Source organism: Vulpes vulpes, chromosome 2 (genome assembly GCF_048418805.1).
Source record: "Vulpes vulpes isolate BD-2025 chromosome 2, VulVul3, whole genome shotgun sequence".
In the NCBI taxonomy this organism is placed as follows: domain Eukaryota; kingdom Metazoa; phylum Chordata; class Mammalia; order Carnivora; family Canidae; genus Vulpes; species Vulpes vulpes.
The window spans coordinates 5,190,192-5,206,806 of record NC_132781.1 but is presented as its reverse complement, the minus strand read 5'-3'; the positions used below and the strand labels follow the sequence as shown (position 1 = coordinate 5,206,806).

Here is a 16,615-nt window from a genome sequence, read left to right as displayed (position 1 = left end):
CCGGGTAGAGCGAGACACTCCCCCCAGCGCGTGCAGGCAGGGATGCGGCCATCCTGGCCTTCCTGTTCCCAGAGGTTCTAGCAAGCTCTGCCCCCCTCCCTGTTAAGCCTCAGCTATGCTACACTCACTACATTAGTCTGTCCTCCTCCCCGCTGCAGCTCGGCTGCCTCTGTCCCCCAGCCCCCCAGAACCCCAGCTCCCCGCTGCGCTCTGCCTCAAGTCAAAGATTAGGGATTTGCACTCCCTGCCCCACCTCTAGGGAGAGGGCCAGGAGAAGACCCCCAAGGCCTCGGAAAATCTCCTTGTCCACCAGGCTCCCCGACCTCATTCTGTCTCTGCCCTCGGCCCCCTCCCACCAGCCCCACCCCTCCTCCCCTTCCCCAGCCCCAGGGAGGCTTTGCCGGGAGAGGCCTCCCGGGGGTTAATTTGCTGTCACCTAATTAGCTTTTGTTGTACCTGGGAACTTTCTCTGAAAGAGACCTGGGGAGGACAGTGGGAGAGGGAGAGGCATGGAAGCCGGGGTGCCCTGGGGCGGGCCCCCCCAGGTGCAGCTCCCACAGTGCAGGGCCGGAGCCGGACCCTGGGCAGGCGACAGGAGGATCAATGAAACACTGTGTGTAGGGGGTGGGGGTGGGGGCCCCGTTCTCAGCCTCCTGGGCCGGAATCTGAGGCCTCGTGGGGCGGCCTCCGGAGACCCGGCCGGCCCCTGCCTGGGCCATTGCGCCAGGGTGGGGGGAGCAGTCTGGGCCCCGACGGCGCGGTCGGGAGGTGGCGCGGGGCCGCCTCTTACAAGAAGGCGCCCACACTGGCCCAGTCCTGCAGGTCGGCGGCCAGGGTGGCGTCCCCGGCCTCGAAGAGGGGCTCCGGCGGCAGGCAGCCACTGCCGCCCTCGTCCCAGGGATGCTGCAGGAAGGACGTGGCCAGGAAGGTCTCCTCGAAGTCCAGGCTGTCGGCCGCCTGCTCCCCCGCGGGCCCCCAGGTGGCGGGGCAGTCGATGTGGCGGCCGTGGACGGTCAGGTCCGCGTCCCCGGGCGCCGCGGGGCTCAGCGGCGGGCTCAGCTCCAGGCCCTCGAGCGCGCCCAGCTCGCCGCCCAGCGCGCCCGCCTCGAAGACGGCCTCCCAGTCAAAGTTGCCCTTGAGGGGCTCCAGCTCGCCCTGCTCCTCCTGGGTCAGCAGCAGCGTGCTGGGGGCCCGCGCCACCTTGGCCACGCGCTTGGGCAGCGGCTGCTTGCGCTTGTGGCCGAGCCTGCCCTCGCCCGCGCCCCAGGCCGCCTCCCCGGTGGCCTCCTCGAACTCGCGCAGCAGCTGCTGGGCGTCGGGGTTCACGGTCAGCGGCCCGGCCCACGGGGCGGCGCGGGGCTCCTGCGGGGACGCCTGGCGGGCAAAGGCCGGGTGGATGTGCACCGGGGGCAGCCGCCGCTTCTTGAAGGCCCCGCTCAGCAGCCGCTCGGCGTACTGGGGGTCGATGCGCCAGAAGCCGCCCTTGCCCGGCTCGTCCTTCTCGCGCGGCACCTTGATGAAGCACTTGTTCAGGGACAGGTTGTGGCGGATCGAGTTCTGGGCACGGGGGAGAGGGAGAGAGAGGTGGGCCGGTGAGTGGGGGGCCGCTGGCGCTCCTGGCCACACGGAAGGAGGGACGGCCGCCCCGCTCGGCCCAGCGGCTCCGGGACACCAGCCACCGGCGCGGGCGCGGGGAGCCAGGAGTGCTGTCGGGGGCTTTTGTTCCCTGTTGCCGGGATATGGGCCTGCTCAGTCATCCGAGCCCTGAGCCGCAGGGTGGCTCTCAGTGCCGCCCCGGCCCGCCCTCCCTCCCTTACCCCACCGCTTGCGGCCTCTGGCCAAAGGCCTCAGCTCCCCCAGGGCCTGGACAGCCACCTCACCCGGCCTGGGCCTGGCCCTCTCTGTTTGTGAAGTGAGGGGGGGGGGGGCGCTGGGCTAGCCAGGGTGTGAGGGTAGGGATGAAGTGGGGGGGTCTGATGACTTTCCTTGTTTGTTGAGTGGGCTGCTGGCCTGCCTCCCCCCCCCACCGCCCCCGCCCGAGCCTCCTCCTCCTCCCACCCAGACTATGAGGCCTCAGTTGATAATTACCCAGCCTAGAGCACAGCACTCATTTCTGAGGCCCACTTCCTGCAGCCTGAGCTTCACAGGTAGGGTGTGTGTGGGGGGTCTCTCTGCATTCTCACTGAGGGTACAAATGGCACTTGCCCCAGAGTCAAGGCCCAAGCAAATGTGGAATAGTTTGGGACTGTGGTTCTGCAGCCTGCTTCCTGGGGGTGCCCCAGGGAAAAGTCTGGACGTTCTGGGGCCTCTGTCCCTAGGCAGTCCCTGATCCTGATGGTGGAGGACTCCTGTCTGCCTGGCCGCAAGTCACCATCCTGCCCTGTTCATTCCTAGGTGCACAGTCTCGTTCGAACCATGCTGGGGGACAGGGCTCTAGGGCCCAGAAGGCAGGGTGGTGGGCAAGTGGTGGCCCCTGGCAGGGCTGGGATGTTTACACGGAGGCCTGGGCCCCTTGGCTGCTCTGTGCCAGTTCCGGAGACTTGGAACACGAAGCTAGTGCGGCAGGGAAAGCCCCTGTGGAAAGCACCTGGCGCAGGTAATTGTCCCCCCAGGGAGGCTGACTGAGAGGAGGGGGAGGACAGGAGGCAGGAAACTGGGGAGGAGTTGGGGTGAGGGGCTGGGGCAGCAGCTGTACTTTAGGAAGGCACAGCCCCACTACGGGGACACAGCTGGCCTTCACACCCCACTGCCCTCCCCTGCCCCCAACCTCCACCAGCCAACTGCATCCAGACAGGATGCAGAGCCTGGCAAGGGCGATGCTCCAGCATCCGACTCGGAGTCAGGCCTTGACAAAGTGTCCTTTGGCCAGGGGGTGTCTAGGAATTCTAGGACTTGGGACAAAAATGTGTCCCCTGGTCCATCATCCTCTCTTAGGAGCCCATGTCCACACACAGTCTGGCCCTGGTCTTTGGGCTGGGTCTACTGGATGAGTGACAGGTGCTTTCCCCATGAATTTCGGGATCTGCACCCTTTCTGAAGCCCTCTAATCATCCTTCCCTCCTCCTCCTCCTCTGAAGTCACAGGAGGGGCAGTTCCAAGCACTAGGCTCCCTTGAGGTCCTTCCTCGACGGCCTTCCTCCCTTGGGGCCCTGGCTGCACCGAGCCTAAGAGCCTGCGAGGCACGCGGACCTGGGACCCGAGTCCAGTCCGCCTTGGCGCGGGGAAGGGGGAGGGGAGCGGGGAGGGAGCGGCCGCCACCGCGCCTCCCCTACCTGCCAGGTGGGATCCGCGTGGCGGAAGTAGCAGAAGTTGTCCGTGATCCACTTGTAGATGGCCGACAGGGTGATCTTGGTGGCCTTGCTGGCCTGCATGGCCATGCAGATGAGCGTGGCGTACGAGTAGGGCGGCTTCACAGTCGGGTTGGTGGCGTAGTCCACGTCGTCGGGGGGCGGGGCCTGCAGCCCCGGGGGCGCGCTCCGCGACGTGCACGACGACGTGGGCTTACCGGGAGTGTGCGGCTGCCCCAGGCACGCGGGGTCCGCCGCCAGGGGGGACCCCGGCGCGGCCGAGCCTGGCACCTGGTGGTAGCTGTGGGGGTCGGTGCCCCCCGGCGGCAGGGCGGGGGCCTTGGCGTTCAGAATGGAGAACTCCTGCAGCCACTGCAGGCTGGTCAGGCTGTCATCCAGGGCGTCGGGCTCCTCCAGGCCGCCCTCGGGCCCGGCCTCCTCCGCCGCGCCTGCACCCGAGAGGCGCAGCCAGCTCTCCGCCATGTCTGCGGGGACTCCCCGAGGGGGCGGGCAACATCCACGGGCTGAGCCGGGGGTGGCCCGCCGCGCTCTCCGGCCCGCTGGCTCCCGCGGCTCCCGTTACAGCGCCTCCCGGACGCGCGCTTCCATCCCGCGACCCGGGGGTCGCCTCCTCCTCCGGATACGAATGCGGTGCCTGCCGGGGACCACAGCGGGAGCTGAGCGCCTCCCCCCACCCCCGGGGACAGCGTGTGCGAGCGAGGGGGGGGCTCTTCTAACACGGTCCCCGCTGCTGGGGGGATCTTTTCTGGCCGAGGTCTGGGTGACAAGCAGTGCCCACTGGGCCCCGTCTCTCTTTTCCTCTCGGAGGTTTTAGAGAAGACTTTATTAGCCAAATGAGGGAAGAGGGTAGGGGCATCCGAGGCTCCCACCTTCTCCCCAAGAGCGAGAATTCAACACTCCCCCCCCCCCCCAACAAGTGAATACGGGGCGAGGGAGCCCAGGAGGGCAGTATCACGGGGCGGGAGACGGGGAGGTTGTCTGATCTTTGGAAAGAGACATCAGGATGGGGGATAACGGGGAAGGAAGGGAACAGGAGTTATGGGGGGACGAGAAGTAAGTGTCCCCCAAACTCAGATGTCACTCCTGGATCCACCACTTCCGTCGAGGACGGATGGGAGAGCGGGCTGGTAGGACACCCTCCCTTCCCGCCGCTCGCAGCCGGCTCAGTCCCTTACCTGGCTCAGAGCGCAGCCCGGGCCAAAGGAAGGTTCTGGAAGAAGTTCCTCCCACCCCCCGCGGCTCTCTGTCCCCAGCTCGAGGGCCCCGCCAGCGCCCCTTGTCGCCCCCCCGCCCGACGGCGCCTCTCTGAGCGCCCGTGGCCCCGGGACCGGCATTAAGTAGCCGCTGCAAGGGCTTCTTCTGCTGCCATGGCGACGCCCCGCCCCCATAAACAGCTTCCGCTGCTGCTATTGGTCAGCACGTTTCCAAGGAGACCGCGGGCTCTAGCCACTCTCTCCGGCGGCAACTCTCCTGGAACTCCCTCCTTCTGCCGCCCGCTCCCGCTCCCGCGCCGCCCAGCCCCCTGCCCGCCACCGCGTCCCGGTCCGCGCATTCCCGCCCAAGGCCCGCGCAGGGCTCGGGGAAGCGCGCGGCTCCCGCCCGCCGCCCTCCCGCCCTCCCGCCCTCCCGCCTCGCTCCCTGCCGGTCCCGGCTGCGCCCGGGCGTCTGCGGCTCCGCCGACCGAGGCTGGGAGCGGGCGCGGGCTCCGGGGGCCTGGGGGTTCCTTTCGGATCTGGGCTCACGTTCTGTGCCCTGCCCCACCCTCCCGACCCTGAGCGTGGCGTCGGCGCCCGCAGGCAGGTCCGCGTCTTCGGGGCTGCCGGCCGCTCGGGTCCGCAGCGGGGGCTGCCCCGATCCCACACGCCCCGAGGCCGGTGGGGTTTCCCGGTAAGCGGCTCCCTCCCCACCCCTGTACTCAGCAAGGTTGCCGGAAGCTGACTTTCCAGAGGCTTCTGCGGAAGGGCCCTCCTCCCTCCTTTTCAGATAGCTCAGGAAACCGTGCGGGTGAGTGAAACTCAGAGAAGCCACGGACTTGCCGAATTCTCCGGAATTCTCCTAGCAGAGTCATTTGTCCGGTTAGTGTCCCCAACTTTGAAGTGGCAGGGACTAGGGGTAGGAGGGACACCAGGGCTTCCTCGTCCCTTCCCCTGGCCTCCCTCCTGCCGCCAGCTTTTCTGCTCTTCAATTATTGAGGAGCTGCGGTGGTGGAAGTTCTCCGGTTTAAGGGTGAGGGTGGGGTGAGGGCTCCAGGCCTCTGCCCAGGAGCAGGGGGGCAGGCTGGGAAGCGGGGCCCATGGAGTGGGACGTCAACTCCCACCTCCCGCCCCGACCACGTCCTTCTCTACCCCTTGCCCTCTCCCACTCCTCCACTTCTAGATTCTCTTGAGTAAAAATACTTGAGCGCTGGACAAAGTCGGCCAGAAACTTTTACAAATAAGCCAAGAGTACAATTAGCAGCTCTCCTTCCCTTGTAAACAGTTTTATTCGTTTTTAAGAATCATGCAGCAATCCATAAATATTGCATCCTTGATGTCCTCACTGTAGTGTGCCCATGAGTGTACTCCGGGGAGTGAGAGGGGTACCCAGATGGCACAAACAGTACACACACACACACACCAGCACACACCAGGTGTGCAGGTCCTAAAGCGAAGTGATCAACCAGCATGCCGAGATCAGGCGGGCGGGACACTAGCTCTCCCCAGGTGAGACGGCTCAAAGTGTGTGGGTCTGTGCCCAGGAGATGCCCCAGTGTGGGCATAAACTGCTGGATGAAGTGGGTGAGGAAGGGCAAAAGGAAAAAAGGCTCTGTGAGGCCAGGATCACCACACCACCTCGAGGCCATAGCAGTGCTCAGACCCGAGACGGGAGTTGGCAGGAAGAGCCACGGGCCTCCAGGTAGTCTGTGCTCTCTGGTGAAGAGCCAGGCCCGTCCATTCTCTCTGGGTCCCTATCGTCTAACACGATGGTCTCTAGATGATGGACTGGGGCAGTAGGGTTGGCAGCTGCCCTGTTCCCTGGTCAGGCTAAAGACCGGCTCCTTTGGATGGGATATTTCTGCTTGCCTACGAGCCAAATGAGAACAAAGGAGAGAGGGAGACAGAGAGAGAGAGTAAGAGAGAGAGAGAGAGAGAGAGAGAGAGAGAGAGAGATGGGAGGATGGGTCTGAGAAGCAGGAGTGAAAGGGCCATTTCTAACCCAAGCATGTCTTGGTTACAGAACCAAGGCCTTTCAGAATCTTTCTGGGCCTCCTGCTGGAGGGAGGACCCAGCATGTGCTGTGAGGAAGGACTCGGGTCCTCCTCAGAAGAGGGTGATAATGGTTTCCTCTCAGGGTTCCTGGCCACTGTGGCTACTGTTTACCCTGCATCTCCTTCATCTCAGGTGACAGCACACTGTGAATGTGACCTGCCAGGAGAGTAGGGGAGGCTGTGTGCTGCCGCCCCGGGCTAAGGGAAGCTCCCCATTCCCTGGCGCTTAAACTTCAAGGAAATCAGGAAGTGGGGTTATTGCTCCGACCAACAGCAAACATGAAAGGGGCTGGAAGAAAGCTGGGGGAAAGAAGGGACAAGGAGTCAGGCCCGAAGCAGCAGAGTCCACGGCAGGACTCAAGACAGAAGCCTAGATTCAGGCTTGGTTCATGTCACATCTGTCAGGACAATGGGCCTTCCCCCAACCAGGGCAGGACCTGAGCCATAACCACTGGGCCTGGCAAGGGTCACCACCGCCTGACAGTGCAAAGAAGCCACACGGAAGGTGCGAAAGATTCCCTGGGCACCGGGCTCTCTTTGGGGTTTTGGAAATGGCCCTGAAAAACTCAGGGTAACAATTCTGAATACGAAGACAGGCCATCATGATGGACTGGGCCTAAGGCTCTACTGCATCTCAGCCTCACAAATGGCTGTATCCAACTTTGCTTCCCTATCTCATGTTCCCCCCAAAGACCACCTTTTCCCAAAGCCAGTAGACAACACATCTGTCCAAGAACTATGTGGAACCCACTGGCCACACCAGTGTTGAGAGCAGAGAAGTAACTCCCAACAGCTGGCAGCCTGGCCTTGCTGTTTCAGACTTTTGTCTACAGGCCCTACACTGGGCTGATGAGGGCTGGGGGCGGGGGGGGGGCACATGATTTGAACGATACTTCTGAATCTCTAAAGAGCCTAATGAAGGAGTACCCCCCCCCCGCCCCAGCCCCCAAGGCTTAGCAGATCTGAAAGGCAGGGGAGGACAACACATGGGGTGGGGAGACTCAGATCACCGCTGGCCTCAGCTCGGCGGGCTCCGGGAGCCTCCTGGGCACCAATTTGAGAATCACTGTTCCACCCCTCCCTCTGCCTATTTCTCAACTATGAACAAAAAGGGGTGGAGACAGGGACAACGGATATAAGAATACTACCTGACAGGGCGCAGTGGTGAAATGTGAGAATATAGGACAGCTAACACAGTGCCTGGCACACAGAGGTGGCCAAAGATGTGTTTTTTGAAAAGTCACCTTAGGATGGAGTCCCAGGCCTTCATGAATGCACCTGATCATAACCCTCCTGGGGTGACCACATAACTGGGAGATTCTGGGATTCAAGGCCTCCTTCCTAAGCAGACATCACGTGAGGCACAGGAGACTAGCTCTGTGACCAGAAGCAAGAACTGTTTTTTCACCCAATCTTTTGGTTGCCACCATTCCTTATCCTTGAGAAGGAGCTCCTCCTAATACTTTCTGAGGGAAGCTTGACAAAATGGCCTTCCTTTCTCACAGAAGCCATCCCCCAACCCCACCCCAAAGTGCTTATGATGTTCTAGAGGCCAGATAAAATGCCGGATGGGTGTTTGTAATGAAGCTGCCAAAACTCCAGGCCTTCTTGGAATGCCTCCTAGGGAGGAAAAGATGCACGAGAAACAACCAGCCTGTGGACCTCGGCTCCACCTGAGGTGGATACATTCCAGAGTCTCTGCAAAGGGTCTCATGAGCTGTAGTTCATTGAGAGGCTCTGGCCCACAAGGAGAGAGGAGGCTTCTAGTTCCTTCTGGGAGGGGAAGGGTGATGGTTATGGAGGAGGCTGGGCTGGGAGCAGGAACAGGCTGACCTCCACGTCCAGCTCTTGTCTGGATGTAGTCTTCGTGGTCTTGCTGAGGACACCCAGGGGGCCAGCAGTCCCGTGAGGCCAGGATGGAATGTGGGGGCAAGAGGGAGCCCAGTTGCAGGGCTGGGGCTCTCAGACGGCCAAAGGACCCCACACACAGGGTCTGTCCTCAAGGTCCTCCAGGCTGCCAGATGATAAGCGCCGGTGCTGTGTGTTCCGACGACTAACAACGTTGTCATCAGCCTGCCAGCTCCCTGGATAAGAGAAAAGGAAGGGTATAGAAGCAGACCCCTGGCCAGGTCCAGATGGCATCTCCAGCAGGACAGCCCAGGAGTTCGGCACGGATGCTAGCAGGATGCGTGTTATCTGAAACTCCCATGTGTGTGCGAGCCACAGTGAGGGAGTGAGAACAGGGCGAGACGTGCGCCCGTGGGGCCAGGGGACTGCTGCTGTCCTGAGTACAGCCATGGCCCCTGTGGAGAGGAACATGCAAAGGTATCTAGTTGCCCTACAATCCACTCTTGTATCTTTCTTTGTTTTGAAGTTTGCCTGTATGTCATGGTGGAGGAGGACAAAGAAACCCAGTCTAGCTGAGGTTTTTGCCAGGGCAGGAAGCAGCAGAGGGGGGTGAGAAAAGTGTGTTAATTTGGGTCCAGTGTCAGTGTTTGCTGCGGGAGCAGGGGTGGGGCAGGAAGGGGCTGGTAGCCCAGCAGGGTGCCAGGGAGAGAAGGGCATGGGGGAGGCCGGTGTGATGGCTGCAGCACCCCTCTTGCACACCTGCTGTTCTTCATCTCTCCCGCCCCGAGCAGCCTGCTGAGGTCACCAACTGCCCCAGGAGCCAGCGGCCTGAGAGCCCTGGGATCCCCCAGGCAGCCTGCACTAAACTTCATGTCCTCCCCCAAATCTGCCGCTGCTTCTGCAGGATGAGCACCAGCTGCAGGTGCCGGAAGCCCATCCTGGGCCCCCCTGCCCTAGGTGCTCTGTATTTAATCCATCACTGCCTCCCATTTGTCTGCCTGTGGTCAGAAAACCCAGGCTTCACTCCCGAGTCCTGACCAACTGGCTGCGTGCTCCTGGGTAGGCCCCCTCACTGGGAGCCTTGGTTCTCCCACCCATCCAGTGGGAGCATAGTGCTATCCTCACAGGACTGCTGTGAGGACAAAAGGAGGAGACAGCGGGCGCTGACTTGTCAGATGTGCTCAAAGACCAGCCCCCGTTCTTTGTTCAGGCCACCCTCATCTCTCCCCGGGGTCTCCCCTCAAGTGCCCTCCTGGCCCAGACCGGCTCATCCAATCCCTTCGTTTCAGTGCAGCGCAAAGCTCCCCGTGAGTCAGAGGCTCCGGGTAAAGACCTAACTCCATGGGGTCCACGACCGTCCCCACATGGCCCACCTTCACAGGCACCCCTCCCCCCAGCCCAGTGAGGTGGACTTGCTTCGCAGGGGCCTCCCAGTCTATCCAGCTGCCACAGGGTGAGTGAACCAGGAACCCCTGGCCGCCTCCGGGGCAGGCCTGGCCCCTCAGGACTCATAGCAGACTGAGTGCACAGGGGGCCCGAGGCTCACCGTGCTTGTGTTTGAGGGGGTTGCTCTCAAACATCTGAGGTCAGCCTCACGCTAGGGCCAGCCCAAGACCCTCCAGCGGTCCGAATGCTAGGATTAGGTAGGTATAAACTGCTTCTTCCCATGAGTGTCCTGGTGTGATAATCTGGCCTAAGGCTCTAATAGCGGTCTGTGGGGGTGGGCCCCTGGGGGAGACAGGTGAGCAAAGCAGAAAACTCATAGGTATCTCTCACACCCAGATGGAATTTGGAGAGCTCTCTCCCCTGGAGTCTGGGACATGGGTCAAAAGTGCTTTCTTTCTCCTCTAAGGGCGGCACTCCTGAGTGTGGCAGGATGAACAGAAGGCAAGACTGCCCTCTAGGTCAGGAACCCCCAAAATGCAAAGAGTTGTTCGTTCACTTATAGAATTTGGTAGATCTCATACCTAGTCCTCAATGTTTATGGGGCAGGACTCCGGAACGGCGGCTGTTTGATGGGAGAGACCAAAAGCAAACGGTGAACAAGAGAGAAGACACACACGCACGCACACAATACAATCCACGCCGCCGCCAACCAGCGCGCCACGAGACGCCGAACCAACAGGCTGTCCCGACTCTGAATTCACACGAGTCCTTGCTACCAACTCCACCACTCTAGAATCCTTAGCCAGGGCCAAAGACCATTCCTTCTGGAAGAGCCTTAAGACTCAGAGCTGAAGCATGTGTTCTCCTTGGCGTCTTGATTTCCCTGGGTGGCGAGGGGAGGTTGAGCAGTAATAATGAGGTACTCCCCCCCACCCCCCCGCAAGGAATCTGATGGGCCCTCAGCAAAACCCTGCTGCTGCCCTCCACTGGCTGCAGAGGTGGGCCCGCATGGTGACAGGGCTTCCTGAGCAAGTGCTGCCACTCTGTCCCCTCCAGCCAGACACCGGAGCTTGAGCGTGGCAGTTCAAAATCCTTTGTGGAGATAGATCAAGGTGCGACTTCCCTTCAATTCCCATCTAGAGGAGGAGAAAAGGGAGAGCAGAGAGACCTCTAGAGGTAGATTTGGGGAGCATATTTAGGGGAATTCCACACACCCTTTTCCTGCCTCTACACCAAGCCACAGATTAGATGTAAATGCTCTAATGGTTTGATTGTCTCAGAGAGTTTCCAGTGGAAAGAGAAACCTAATTCAGATTTTCCCTTTGTGTCTATGAAGTGCAAACTTTCCTAGCGGCATCTCCGTCTTGGGTTATGGGGCTTGAAGAGAGGAGTGAACTGAATTTCAGGTTTCTGTAGGCATCGCTAGGTTTCATTGGGTATGTCCACTCCTACAGTGTGGTCATTCAAAAACATATTTCTATTTCCACCAACAAACCGAAATGATTTTTGCTTTTCTTCCATCACATACATACTCTACCCACAACCTGTTCACAGACTTATCACTGGTTCCCTGGCCACTATGCTGCCACCTGTGTCCTATTCCACCCAGTTCCTTAGAACCATATCTACTTAGCCTGGCCTCACAATTCTAACCTGCTCATCTCATGTACCTGTCAACTTAGACTTCCTCCCCTTGAGACCTTTTAGAACAATCTCAGAACATGCTACCCCCTTGGTCTTGGGGCCTAAGAAGGCTCAGAAGCTTCTTAGGGGAAAAGAGGCTAGCTAGCAGGACACAGGTGCCCTCTCAGTGACACTCCCACGAGTGTGATGAGAGTGGTGAGGATGGGGACCCGCATGGTCTTCCGTCATCAGCTGGGTCTCCTGGCAGAGCACGAGTGAGCACCGGGAGGGCGGCATGTGCCACAAGGGAGAGTGTGGGATGCCCTCCTCGGCTCTGCTTCTCCTCAGCCCTCCATGAAGGGAGTGGCGCCACTTGGAGAGGGAAACAGACTCAAGCAGAGACCAAGTGCCTGAGAAGCTGTCCTGATGGGTGCAGAACATGGAGCCGAGCCAGCCTGCAGGTGTCTCAGTCACAGGATGGAGGTTTGAACTTACAGCTGAGCGTGAGGAAGCCTATTTATTCCACGGGACCTACCAGAGTGGATACTACTGTTATTAACCCAACAGATGCTTCCAGAGAGTTCTCCATCCCATTGCTACCAGTGTGATGTTAACAGCGGAACCAGAGAAACATTTTACCAAGAAAGCAGACGCGCTTTCCATCTCCTGTAAGAGCCCTGTGACCTCTGGGGAGGGTCTGAGGGGACATCTCAAGTGCTTATACCTGAGTCGCTCTCCCAACAGGGGTCATAGGCATTTGGTTGCACCACTAGCCTGAACTGTGAACCTAGTTTCATCTCAGCCCGCTGGCTCTTGAGAGCACCATAAGGAACCCCAGGGGTTCTTTCCTCATCCCAAGCAATCCCATAAGTGGAATAAATATTAACAAGCAGGTTGGCTGGAAGGAGTCAGGAGGAGGAGGAAGCAGAAGAAACAAGCTCAATTTCCACCAGCATGGTTGGCTAAAACAGTTCCCAGCAGCTCCCTGTGCCGAAAAATGAGGGTGGGCGGGGGAGCCCCTCAAGGGAGGTGGGAGCCTAGCAAAAGGATGGTTGCTATAGAGCGGCCACAGACACAGGGCAGAGAGGACAGAGATGTCATCTTTCCCAACTAGTGACACGGGATGCCGATGCAAATCCTTCTCATAATGCTTGCCACAGAAGCATCCCCATTTTTTGTGGAGCAGGGATTAATATATTTTCGCAAATATTTTTTCTCAGAAAATCTATTGAATACAGGCCCTTGCCAGTTAGGACTGGAATCATAAGCAGGAGCCTCTGGGATGTGCGCACGCCCAGCAAGCTTGGTGTCGGGCATAGCATGGCCGGGGGTGGGGGTGGGGGCACAGTGCTGGCGCGGTGAACATAAACTTCCATACGGAGTCTACATAACATAAATGAGCTTCAAAAGAAACAAACCAGACAGACAGATTTACGTGTGGCAAAAAGACGTGAAAAACAAATGGACAGACGGACGCGAGGTGAGGAGTGGGAAGGCAGGAAGTGAAGTGTGCCCGGGCCCCACAGCTCCAGTCCAGGCCTGACTGGGTCCACGCTCCCTCCTCCACCCGCAGGCGGGAGAAGCAGGAGGACTGACATGGCATCTTTTGGCCTCACTGAACGTGAAGCGTCCTGGGCAGTATCTTCAGGACACACTAAACAGAAAACAACTGGAGAGAGGCCTTTGAAAGGCTGGAGAAAGCATCTTCTAGGAATTATGGCTTCCTTGCCACCAGCCTGTGCGGGGCCACGCAGGCGTGTGAGGCCCAGTGTCTCTCACAGGCTGACGGAGAGCGGCCACCACACCAGGCTGCGCCGCTCCAATGCCTCTAGCCGCTTCGCTGAGCGAGTAAAGCACTGGACCCATGATGTGACATGGCTGTTCTGAAGTTCAAATAAGTCTTCATCTCAGGGGATGTTGGAGAGATTACAAACACCACAGTGTGGATGACAATCTCTGCTGTGAAACCAGGAGGGGCGGTTTTGACCTGGTCCACCTGGGCAAGACTTGGCTTCAGGGAAGCTGTTTGCGGAGCCCTTGAATGACCATGTGCAGCAGCAGGAAGTGAGTGTTCACAGTGTGATTAACACAGTTCCTGCGTTCAGGTTCAGCTTAGTATCAGGAGGAGCAAGGGGCATGGTGATAGTCCTGACTAAATTTAAAGTTAGGGCTCCAGGGAGCATAGTCACCCTTGTACTCCTGACCTCTCCTTTGGGATCCAAGTCTAAAAAATACAATGAGACTCGTAACCCAAAGCTCACTGCCTCACAGAGCCATGTGCTAATCTAAACCGTGTAGGCTTTCAAATTCCTCCCTGCTCCTAACTAAACAAATTCCTTCCGAGGAGCTACGCGTCCCCTTTTTAAGGACTCAGGCTATCTTCCCAAGACCTTCTTGAAGATGGGGTCTGCCTCAAACGTCCTGTTGAAAACAAGACCAGGCCACCTGTCATGGGGCCTGCAGGATCGGGGTGGAGGGCGGCGCGAGCAGGCCAATTTGGAAGGAGAGGGCATTTTAGTCCCGTCTTCCTGTCCTAATATTCTTGTTCAGAGCAGGGTTCGCTCTCTGCACAAAGTTCAGGGGCTCTCCCGAGGCCTCCTCACTTCCTTCTAGCATCTGGCTTCCAGCGTCCTAGCACAGCCCATGCCTTCTTGCAGGAAGGGCAGGGCAGGAGATGAGTGTCCCAGGGTGAGAGCAGGGGTGCGAGCAGGGGAGCATCTCCCACCAAATTCATGTTCAGCAGCTGCCACTCACCCGGTAAGCAGACCTCAGGGCACAGCTTATTGTCCAGTGCTTTCACGCTGGCGATGCCAAAGTCATTGTTATTGTCACACTCCATACCTAGAAATGCGCATGTCCTCTGGCCTGTAACGGAGTTAACGCAGTTAGAGAGGGGCTGGCTATATTTTTCTCTACTTTGCTGTCCTTAAAAAAAAAAAAAAATCTTAAGGATGGAGACAAAAAAATCAAATCATATGTTAAAGAAAAGACAGTAATTAAGTGGGTAAAGAGTGGACAATAAAGGAATCAAACTGAATCAAACTGTGTGGGCCTGTCTGTGTTCTTGCCCTGTGCTGCCCTGTCTCTTGAACTGGCCCCTTCCCAGCTGGTGTGGGGACCACCAGGGAGGGTGTGGGCCCAACAGGGAGCCGCGTGGTGCGTGGAGCGTGGCTGGGGGATGTGAGGGAGAGCTGCCACTGAGGCTGCCTCTGCTCCTGCCTGGGTCTGCCAGGGCACATTGGGTGTTTATGACCACGAGGCTCTGTAAAATGATAGATACATAAAACAAAAACTAAAGGTCTCAGGTTCCATAATTTTGCATATTATTCAGGATCACCACGTTCACAAAATTATGTGTTATTTTCCTATGAAACTTAGTTTGTTACTTCAAGTATGTTTTAAGGGTCTGAGCAGAAACCTACAGACATGGAAGGGGAAGGGGAAGGTTTCAGATGTTATTTTTTTCTAGCTTCCCCCACGCCTCTGGTTTTCTCTTGATGAAAGGGAGAGGAAAAAACATAAATCCATCGTGTGGGCTATGGAATGTCAGGCAGAAACTGCCCGCCACCCTGCATTTTTCAGAAGCAAACATTCTATGGGGGGGAAGCGATCACAGAGGGTGACTTGGGAACCCCGAGCACTGAAGGCATCAACCGAGTCAATGAAGCACCCGGCCCTGTCTTGGGCTGGCGTGCAAGTGTGGCAGAGACACAGCCTTGGTGGCCAGGCCCTCCTTCAGGGCTACTGGGTCAGGTGAGAGTGGTCAGGCCAGCATGCACACCCCTGAACTCCCCAAGCAACGGCCAGCGCTAAAGCAGAAGCAACTAGGATGACATCTGCATCCAGGCTGGGGTCCAGGTCTGCTTTGGAGGTGCCCTTCTACGAGAGGCACCTCAGAGCAGCACAGGGCAGAGATGCTGGCTCCTGGAGCACGTGGTGTTTCATTCCCAGGGGGGTCTCCCAGCCCCAACTCCACTTCCCTCCTTCCTTGCTCTGTAGATCATCCCTTCTGTCCCAGCCTTCCTGGAGACAAAACATTTCCATCTGAAGATATAACGGAGGCCTGAGTTACAGCAAAGAAAGTCATTACGATAGCCTACCAACATCTGCCTATGCTGAGCGGCTGATGTCTCTTTCTTGCACCTTCTCTGTGGCCGCTGGCCCCTACGGTCCCTCTGCTACTGAAACATCAGCTGCCATCTTTGCTAAAGCAAAACCAAACCAATGCCTAACAGTCCTTTCTCCCAAGTGGAGAAAATTGTTTTTGCTGCTGCTGCTGCTGCTAAACATCAAAGCTGCCAAGAGCAGCTCTGAGGGATTCAGTTGAAAAGCGGAAGCGGGAAGGAAGGTGATGGGGGTTGCCCAAGAAGCTTCAGAACCTAGTCCACGCAAATACAGAGTTCCCTGTGTGCCTTCTGCAGCAGCTTCATCATACATCCTTGGCGCTGAGACCTTGAGAGAGCCAGGAAGACCTACTGTGGTCCTCAGATACCCTGCCTGCTCTGATAGTCCATCAAGAAGACAATCTTTCCCCAACAGCCACACAACTGAGTAGTGCCACCAAGTCATAACCGGTACCCCTTTCTCTACCCATTAAAGAATACCCAGGAAAGAAATCTAATAAGAGGGAGCAAAGGACCAGGTCTTTTACCATCTTCTTGTGTGGGTGATCCATCCTCTTCCTCTATAACATCATTTCCCTAGGACAGAAGGAAGGTGCTATGAGTCTATAAAAACAGTAAAATGAATATATTGATCAGTTAAAGACAGAAGTAACTGGGCTAATGGTATCTCACGCTGGGGCCTTCGTCAATAGCATACATTGTCCATTGTGTTTGAGAAGCCTAGGAGGCCTGGAAGATACAGATTTTGCTTGGGGAGGCATGGTCTGCCCGCAGGGACCAGGTCTGAGGCCTGTTACAGACGTACCCAGGGAATTTCAGGAATAGCTTTGGCAACAGTTTATCTCATACTGTTTCTTGAAGGTGGAAATAAATGTCAAATGAAAAAGCAGCTAGTATGATCATAACACTTCCAGAAATTCCTTAGCATCCCAAACTCTCTCCAGATACTCCCGTGAGAGCATCACACTCAAGAAAAAGTTCTAGTGGGGCAGCCTGGGTGGCTCAGCGGTTTAGCACCGCCTTTGGCCCAGGGCCTGATCCTGAAGTCCCGGGATCGAGTCCCACATCAGGCTCCCTGC

The 16,615-nt window shown here is 58.1% G+C and overlaps 2 protein-coding genes across 5 annotated transcripts in view; both read right to left on the bottom strand.

Moving 5' to 3' along the window:
• Positions 1-525: 525 nt before the first annotated feature.
• On the bottom strand, positions 526-4,616 carry FOXJ1 (forkhead box J1). Its single transcript, XM_025999818.2, has 3 exons — positions 4,484-4,616; positions 3,273-3,942; positions 526-1,557 (listed from the first exon to the last, which is right to left on the bottom strand). Exons 2-3 carry the CDS (start codon positions 3,768-3,770, stop codon positions 787-789), a joined length of 1,269 nt encoding a protein of 422 aa, XP_025855603.1. The 5' UTR covers positions 3,771-3,942; positions 4,484-4,616; the 3' UTR covers positions 526-786.
• Positions 4,617-5,766: 1,150 nt separating this feature from the next.
• The window catches only part of RNF157 (ring finger protein 157), a 78,902-nt gene continuing 68,053 nt past the window's right edge, over positions 5,767-16,615 (bottom strand). Inside the window, exons 17-20 of one of the 4 annotated variants that reach the window (XM_072746608.1) lie at positions 16,064-16,112; positions 14,167-14,277; positions 10,371-10,411; positions 5,767-8,639 (exon numbers count right to left, since the gene is read on the bottom strand). In XM_072746608.1, coding sequence (XP_072602709.1) covers positions 10,371-10,411; positions 14,167-14,277; positions 16,064-16,112 — 201 coding nt within the window. In that variant the 3' untranslated portion in view covers positions 5,767-8,639. Of the gene's footprint in view, positions 8,640-10,370; positions 10,412-14,166; positions 15,457-16,063; positions 16,113-16,615 lie in introns of all 4 variants that reach the window. The other 3 variants (XR_011999516.1, XM_072746610.1, XM_072746609.1) reach the window with 3 other exon arrangements.

Excerpts from the sequence above, each read along its gene's own strand:
- FOXJ1 (XM_025999818.2), bottom strand. The coding sequence starts at position 3,770 with ATGGCGGAGAGCTGGCTGCGCCTCTCGGGTGCAGGCGCGGCGGAGGAG. Across the intron at positions 1,558-3,272 it reads ACGCGGATCCCACCTGGCAG|AACTCGATCCGCCACAACCT; the intron begins GTAGGGGAGGCG and ends CCCCGTGCCCAG.